The 9,029-nt window shown below is 46.6% G+C and overlaps 1 protein-coding gene across 1 annotated transcript; it reads left to right on the top strand.

Annotated features, from left to right (window-relative positions):
- Window positions 1-270: 270 nt before the first annotated feature.
- Window positions 271-1,059, top strand: LOC138949886 (uncharacterized). The gene has a single exon (XM_070321672.1). The coding sequence runs from the start codon at window positions 271-273 to the stop codon at window positions 1,057-1,059; it is 789 nt and encodes a 262-aa protein (XP_070177773.1).
- The last annotated feature ends 7,970 nt before the right edge of the window (window positions 1,060-9,029 follow it).

Genomic DNA, 9,029 nt, shown 5'->3' on the forward strand with positions numbered 1-9,029 from the left:
TGCAGAAAGAGTCGGAAAGTAAGAGGGTGAAGAGAGGAAGTAGGGATGGAGCTGATAATGAGGGAGATTCCTCAGGTGAAGAAGGGTCTAGTGACCTTCGTGGTTTTCGGCCTTCCATACCGATGTTTGATGAGAGCAAAGAAAACATAGCTACTTGGTTGAAGAGGTTTGAGAGAGTCGCTACCTTGTACAAATGGAAGAGAAATACATGGGCAACTAGGGTCTCGACTAGGTTGTCGGGTAGGGCTGTAGAAGTGTACAACACTCTTGATGATCGATGATAGCGCGGACGACTATGACGGTTTGAAGGTCGCGTTGTTAGGCCGCTATCAGCTCACAGCCGAAACCTACCGCCGTCGTCTCAGAACCTGCAAGAGAAAAGAACATGAAACGTTCAGACAGTTCGGTGCTCGCATTGAAGAGAATTTGACTAAGTGGCATGAGCTTTCCGAGATCACAGAACTGAAACAGTTGGTTTTGCTGGAACAGTTCTTGCAGACCCTGAGCGCGGACATGGCCGCGTTCGTTAAGGAGAAAAAACCTCAGACGTTAGCCGAAGCAGTTAAGTCCGCTGAGATTCATTTTGAAGCACACCGTGACAGTAAGAAGTTTTTTCAGCATGATCGTGATCAGGGTGGAAAGGCTGGCGTTGGTGAAAAGCAGAAAAGTGGAGATAACTCAGTTAGTACATCCGGTAGGAAGTGTTTCATCTGTGAGTCCCCCAAACATTTGGCTAGAGATTGCCCCAAGAAGAGCAAGTCGACGGGAGCAGTGAATAGCGGTCCTGAGAAGTCTTTACCGCCCGTCAGTGTACCCACTTTGTGTACTCCCTGTAGCCAGCAAGACTACGACCCGAGATGCCTGGTTGTGGTAGATGGTGTTGCAGTGGAGGGGTTGCGTGATACTGGATCTCAGGTTTGTGTCGTGAAGAGTTCATTAGTTTCCAGGTCTCAGTTCACAGGACAGGATCTTAAGGTTTCTATGGCTGAGAAAGACATCAAGAGGCGCTATCCAGTGATTAAGGTTCAGGTTGATCATATGGCGATAACTTCTTCTTGAGGAGCCAAATTCACTATTATAAACAAAGTGGTCTGTTACTCTTATCGGGGCCTGGAATCTTTTCGCGGCATGCGTCTTGGACAACCCGATAGCGCCAAGCCCCCACCCCCCACCGACCGTCGGCGCGCTGCGTTTATGTTACACTACTATTCCTAGGCCTTGGCAGAAACAACCGATGGGTTAAAATCTAACAGGCCCCTGATCTTAAGACTTTTTTTAATTGAAATAAAATCGAATTCATTAATATTATGTTGTCTGTGCGCTCGTCTTTACTCATACACTCACAGGTTTCGTACCAGTGTAACATCCCCCCCCCCCCCCCAGCTTAAAACTCTTTGTTTGGCGACTTACTACTGCAGAACTTAAAACTGTTAACCCTCTAGAACCTGCTCATGCTAGCAGCGTTTCTAAACTTGTTTTTTGTGATGTTTGGTAATTCATTATCTCCAGGCAAATATATGCACTTTTATACAGCCGCGAAGTGTGTTACGAAGTGGTGTGTGTTGCGTGTGCCTATGCACACCAGCTTGGCTGAGGAGGGTGGAAAGCCATGCATGAAGTTGGCGGCAACGAGTGAATTTGTTTGCCTCAAAGCGAATGTCCGATACCGGTCGTTGTCGTAAAGAAATAGTCTCAGTAAATCTAAGCCATTTTTCTCAAAGGTTTGGTAAACCGAGGCTTTTTTGTTTTCAAACGCTAATGATTCCGTCAGAAACATCGAACACGCTATAAATGTTGCAACAACAACATCATAATCCAAACGCAGGTAAAATACTCTCTAACTATACTGAATTTGTGTTTGTAGTGCTGTAGTACAAGTTCCTTCGGTTTTACACTACATTTTTAGCTTGAAGGGATTGTAGTATGTTATATTTTGCAATATGAATAATTGTACATATCAATATAATGAAATAACAAGCAAATCGAGTCCAAACTTTTAGGTTTCCAACCTGGCAACTGAATAACAAGATGGCGTACATTTTGTCGTCTGCTTCCCCCCTAACCCTTCATAAATGTAGAAAAAGTCCCCGAGTTTCCCCCTTCTTCTTGCCTTGGCTGCAATGTTTACGCGGCTGGGATTTATCACCGCGCGGCTCGCTGACAAGATAAAATAAACAAGCTCCCCCACTGGAATTGGGAACTAGTGGCCATATGTTGTCCTTTCTACACTGGTGAGGTTGAGGCTATCGTCATGGATTCACCTGTTGCTGATTTCATTGTAGGTAATCACGCCCGGCTGGGTGACTCGATTGTTCTTCCAGTGTACGCTGTGTCCAAGGTTGTGTCAGTTGTCACTCGTGCTCAGGCTGCCGCTGAAGGGAAGAAGCCGACTTTGTTACATGTTGCTGCTCCAGGGCTAGAAACAGTCACCCCTGAGCAGTTGCATGACCTTCAGCGGAATGATCCGACTTTGAAGAGTTGTCGTGAGGCGGCAGATCGCCGGGACGTCAGAACGTCTGGTCACTCCGGTGAAGTTGGGTTTGTTTGGAAGAAGAAGATTCTGTATCGTGAGTATCGCGGTGGTGGTAGCGTCTATACTCAGGTTGTTGTTCCCCAGCAGTTGAGGTTAGGTGTTATCAAGTTGGCTCATGAACCGCCTATGGGAGGTCACATGGGTGTTCAGAGGACACGTGATCGAGTTTGGCAGCAGTTCTTTTGGCCAGGTATGTGCGCAGACATACGTCGCTTTGTGTTGTCTTGTGATCAGTGTCAGAAGGTTTCTCATAAGCCACAGAAGGTACCGTTAGGTAAGATGCCTCTCATCGATACGCCGTTCGAGCGTGTGGCGATCGATCTGGTGGGTCCCATCATCCCTGCTTCTGAGTCTGGTAACAGGTACATTTTGGTGTTTGTGGACTACGCTACTCGGTACCCGGAAGCCATTCCATTGAAGTCGATTGAGGCTGTGAAGGTTGCAGAAGCGATGTGGGCAGTCTGGACTCGAGTAGGAATTCCCTCAGAGATTTTGACAGACCGTGGTACCCAGTTCATGTCCGAGGTGATGAAAGAAGTGGAGCGTTTGCTGGCCATCAAGGGTTTAGCGACTACTCCGTACCATGCGCAGGGAAACGGATTGGTGGAACGGTACAACGGAACACTCAAGACCATGCTACGCAAACTTGCTCAAGAGAAACCGAAGCAGTGGGATCGCTACATTCCTGCACTCCTCTTCGCTTATCGTGAAGTTCCACAGGAGAGTCTGGGTTTCTCTCCCTTTGAGCTTCTATACGGCAGGACAGTGCGAGGACCCATGTCTGTTCTTCGCAACCTATGGACGGAGGAGCAAGTCGATGAACAAGTTCGTACGACTTCTGAGTATGTGGTTGACTTGAGGAACCGGATTGAGGAAACCTGCAAACTGGCGCGTCAGAATCTGTCGGCTGCTGCACAGAAACACGCGAAGGTGTTCAACCGGAAGACAGTTCGAAGACAGTTCCAGCCTGGAGACAAGGTTTTGTTGCTGCTGCCGCAGAAGAAGAACAAACTGCAGTTGTGTTGGCAGGGACCGTTTGACGTTCTGGAGAAGAAGGGCGAGTCAGACTACAGGATTCGGATCTACGGACGTGAGAAGCTGTACCACGCCAATCTTCTCAAGTTGTACAGAGACAGACAAGGACGACAGGGTCAACCTGTTGTGGGGTTTGCGCTAACAGAGATCAAAGGCGACCTTTTCAGCTGTGAACCTGATGATGCTATGGCCCACTGCGTCAGTGAAGATCTTGAGATGGGAAAAGGCATTGCCGTTCGCTTCAAGCAATCGTTTGGAAAAGTTGATCAACTTAGAGCACAAAACAAGAAGGTGGGAGAGGTAGCTGTACTACAGGTAGGTGCTTCCTACGTTTACTACATGATCACCAAGAAACGTTACTTTCACAAACCCTCTTACAAAACGCTGCGGTCCTCCATGGAAGCTATGAGGGACCACTGCAAGCAGAACAATGTCGCTTCTCTGGCCATGCCGCAGATCGGATGTGGATTGGACGAGCTGAACTGGAGCGTCGTCCGTGAGATGATCAAGGAAGTCTTCAAGAACACGGGCATAACTGTTAAAATCTACACCTTCGGTGGCTAAGAAACAGTTTTTGTACATTTTTGACGTGCATGCTACAAGAATAATGCATATCTGTTTGTTTGTTTTGTCATGTGCGGGTGATTCCCGGTAGTCGCAACGTGGGAGCCGACTACCTCAGTCGGGCATGTGTTGAAGAGGGAACTTTTGCCGTGTAGACAGATGTCTATGCTTAACTTGGGGGGCATTGTCGCGGACAGTTGTATATAGTTATAAGGTTCCTTGGTCGGGCGTTGCTGACAGGTACCTGCGTCAAGGTGGGAAGACCTGTAGCTGGGTTTAGCTCAGTGATTCGCGCCTTGCACGCTTTGCACGCATTGCACGGGACGTTCACGGTAGGCTGCGCGCTATTTGTAGAGTTCACCGGTCCTGGTTGCTGACTGTAAAATTCATAAGCATTCTTTTTTCTGTCTCGGCCGAGACCAGATGTTTGTCGAACGGCTTCGAAATTCGTGTGTGAATTGTCGTTTGAGTTCGAAGTTATTTTCAGTAGTAATGTACGTCTACTGTGGACTTTGTTAAAGTCGGTTGCGTAAAGTGCGCGATGATTTTCATTAGCCTGTGTGAGGTAAGTCATATTTCTTGGTCTAATTGGATAGACTTTTGTCAGTTTTTGCTGAAGGTGAATTAGCGGCCGGTGGCAGGGGACAGGGAACCTACATTAGTTACCAGTTGTACTGTTTTGTCTCGTCTTTGTGTTGTTGTAAATAGTGTTCATCATAGGGTTTAAAAGGAAATCATTATAATGGTAAATTATATCGTAGAAGGAAACCAAAGTTTAGTCATTGTGCTTCCTCCTCATCCCTAATAATGATGTCTATTGGAGGAGGAAGTCACGTGTCTTATATTTTTGGGGAGAATATTGACTTTGGCCTTCTAGGCTTTCAGTGTTTACTGTCGAAGACAGACCGGACGGGAAGGTGCGAACCCTAGCTTCACAGCATGGAGGAGGCACCACCACGCTGCTGCTTGAGCAGCCAGTTTGGACTCTCGCATCGTCACCCCCACGCTGCTGTGTGAGCAGCCCCTCTGGATCTTCTCCGAGGCTTCATTACGCTGTTTTGAGCAGCTATCTTGTAACGTCACAGCGGCGCAACCACGCTGCTGTTGGGCAGCAACACCGAACCGGCGCCGTCGCTGCAGAGTGTGTGCCGTGTGACAGCTCTCAACTGGGCTGATTCTCTCACCCCCGCGACAGAGACGCAGGTGTCGACCCGAGGGCGCACCCCCCCCCCCCCCCCCCTGAATTCGTCGAACGTGTAGATAAGTACTTCCTTACGATAGATATCATTTATGGAATGAGGAGGGCCTTTATGACGTACGTGCTTTGTATTTGACTATCCTGATTGTCTCGTATGTCGTTTGTTGACGTTATTTTGACTGTTGTGTACTTTCTCATGTTCATTATGTTCATCTTCATGTATTCGTGTTAACCCTTCCATTGTTCCATCCATCGTCACCCCCATATTTCACCCAACTGGGAACTATTAAATATTTCCATTTATTTATATCGGTGTTCTGTGAGTGCTGTGTGGTGTGGCCAAAGTTTTTGTGTGAAAAACTAAACATGCAAATGTGCATGCACGCGACAACATGAAACAAAGCTCCAGCGCCTGATCCGAACATACAAATTATCTCTCTTGACTATTACAATGGACATCAACCAGCGACCTGAAACAAAGCTCCAGCTCCACAAAGTTACAAAATGCATGCCTCCATGATTGATAAAATGGAGGAGGGGTGGGTGGTGGAAACATTTTCACCAAATACAAAAACTTGACCTTTCAGCTCGCTGGCATCTTGCGTAGTGACGCCAAGCTAAGCTGTGTGCGGGGCACTGTCCGCCGCACAGGTCAGTTCCAACGGTCCGCTACGAGCCAATCAAAGAAAGGCGCATGCAATCACACAAACTGCCCATCGCCACGCCAGCGTGGCGAGAAGCTCTTTTGTGTAAGTGCATGTGCTAACAAACTGAATTACAGCTGGTTACTGTCCATCAGAGCTGTACTGAACGCGCACTCATCCGCTCGTTCCATTCTTATCAGTCACTCCAACAAATTAAATGTCCACACCAGCTGTTTGCAGTTAAGTCCACGTAAAGTGAAATGTTATTGAATTAAATGAAAGCTTTTTATGATTTAACTTTTGTGAAAAATCATAGCAATTTCAAAATCAATTTTCCAAAACATATTTACAAAAAACATGAAAAAGTTTAGCATCAAATTATAGCACAGCAGGGCACTGCTGGCCGATTGTCTCCCCTGCCCTTCTGTTGGGTCAACAAAGGGGCCATAAACACTTCCCTTTTGCCTTAAAAAAGAAGTGTTGACCCCACAGGAGGTAGGGAATGAGATGGACTGAACTGCAAATTACCTGAGCTTGCTTTTAACTGTACACAATGCAAAAATACACAGTTCTGGACTGTCGTTATCTCCCGTGTCTCGGGGCGATCTTTTGCGTCCGCGAAGTACCAGGCCTGAGAACCCTCGAGACCTGCAACATAATGTTTTATGTGTTTGGTTGGTCTCTTCTTTTGGTAGTGCAATAGCGTTAATTATGGATTGTTGTTATCATCATTTACATAAAAACTTATCTGTTAATCCAAACAATGATATAATTACTGTGATATTCTTAACTACACTTTAACATGGAATGTATGTATGTATGTATGTATGTATGTATGTATGTATGTATGTATGTATGTATGTAAGTATGTAAGTATGTATATATGTATGTATGTAGGTATGTATGTAGGTATGTATGCAGGTGTGTCGGTGTGTCAAGTGTGCAAGTAAAAAGGGTATTGTAGTTGTACATATATTACTTTACATATGTTTTTGTTATCATGGGTTTTATAAATTTTCTTCTCTTCTTCTTTTATAATTATTAATTAATGACCTATATGTGCTGATGACCAATTTAATTTCCTTTGTTGGATCAATAAAATGTTATGAGTTATGAGAGTTATGAGTTATGAGTTATAAGAAAACAACACCGCGGCAGAGAAAAGCTTGTGTATTGCATATCCAGTAACGTAAAGTTCAGTGTACCAATGATGGACTGCAGATCTCTTAACTGTACTTTTTTTTGTTTTCGCAGGCAAGCCTGAATAGCATTTGGCTAACTTGTCTAGCGGGAGTCTGATCTCCATTCGTCCACCACTGTGGGATCGTCTAAAGCTGACTTCAAATTTTTTGGGTTTGACCTAGGCTAAAGAACCCTTGTAGCCAATGTCGAAACCATCCCTAAAAACCTGAAACTAATCTGTTGGCGAGATCCGGGCTGTAGCCTTCGAGCCACTTTTGCAATGGCTCACTTTGAACCGGTTTTGGGCCCGCCCCAAATCTTCTGTTTGATTCTTAATGGTACCAGTGATGGTAGGCCCAGCGCGGCTGATGTAAATCCTCCAGACGTACCTGCTATGCGTTCGGTGACTGCAAACGTGGCTGCAGTGCAGGCTTGGGTGGCCAGGTCCTCGCCAGGTCTGCCGACTGTTGGGGTGTCTGGCTTGTTGTTGGGGCGTCAGTGTTGGCCGGCCCTGCCATTTAATTGGGCTGGGGCGTCTGGCAGGTGTCCCTGACCTGAGCCGCAACTGCCCGCTGCTTCAATTTTTCCCTCCAACGCCTGGAGGAGCTGGGCCATCCCAGGAGGTGGTGTCCCTTGTGGCTCTGTAGCCACTGTCTGTGCTGAGGTTGGGCTGGAGGATCCCCTGTCCTCGTCTTTGTAGCCCTCTTATTTGCCGGCCATGTCTGCCTATTCTGGGCTGCAGGTCCAGGGCGGGTAGGCTTGTGTTTTGGCATCTAACCGACTGAGGAGAGAGCATCTTTGATCGTAAGGACTGGCTTAAACTGCTCATACCCGAGCTTACTACAGGCTGCTGGTGCCCAGGCAACTGGAATAAAAATGGTTAAAACAACCAGGTTGTTGGTGCTCAGGCAACTGGAATTAAAGTGGTTAACACAACCAGGCTGTTGGTGCTCAAGCAACTGGAATAAAAGTGGTTAACACAACCAGGCTGTTGGTGCTCAGGCAACTGGAATTAAACTAGTTAACACAACCAAGCTGTTGGTGCTCAGGCAACTGGAATAAAAGTAGTTAACACCACGAGGCTGTTGGTGCTCAGGCAACTGAAATAAAAGTGGTTAAACTGAGTTTCATGCGAAAAACGTGTGGCTGTGTTTCAAGCGCACTCAAAACGGCTGTGTTTCAAGCACCTCAAAACTGTGGCTGTGTTTCAAGCGCACATAATTGGCTGTGTTTCAAGCGCCGAAAAGTTGTGGCTGTGTCTCAAGCGCACGCAAAATGGCTGTGTTTCAAGCACATCAAAATTGTGGCTGTGTTTCAAGCGCACATAAACTGGCTGTGTTTCAAGCGCAGAAACGTTGTGGCTGTGTCTCAAGCGCACGCAAAAAGGCTGTGTTTCTAGCACATAGAACTTGTGGCTGTGTTTCAAGCACATGAAAATTGTGGCTGTGTTTCTAGCGCACATACACTGGCTGTGTTTAGAGCACAGCAAACTGGTGGCTGTGTTTCAAGCGCCCCAAAACACGATTGGAGCTGTGGCTGTTGGTGCCCAGGCAACTGGAATTAAGTGGTTAAAACAATGAGGCTGTTGGTGCTCAGGCAACTGGAATTAAACTGGTTAACACACCAAGCTGTTGGTGCTCAGGCAACTGGAATTAACGAGGTTAACCCAACCAAGCTGTTGGTGCTCAGGCAACTGGAATTAAAGTGGTTAACACACCAAGCTGTTGGTGCTCAGGCAACTGGAATTAACGAGGTTAACCCAACCAAGCTGTTGGTGCTCAGGCAACTGAAATAAAAGTGGTTAAACTGAGTTTCATGCAGCAAAATGTATGGCTGTGTTTCAAGCGCACTCAACATGGCTGTGTTTCAAGCA

The sequence above is a fragment of the Littorina saxatilis genome, linkage group LG16, assembly GCF_037325665.1.
Source record: "Littorina saxatilis isolate snail1 linkage group LG16, US_GU_Lsax_2.0, whole genome shotgun sequence".
Lineage (NCBI taxonomy): Eukaryota > Metazoa > Mollusca > Gastropoda > Littorinimorpha > Littorinidae > Littorina > Littorina saxatilis.

Excerpts from the sequence above, each read along its gene's own strand:
- LOC138949886 (XM_070321672.1), top strand. The coding sequence starts at position 271 with ATGATCGATGATAGCGCGGACGACTATGACGGTTTGAAGGTCGCGTTG.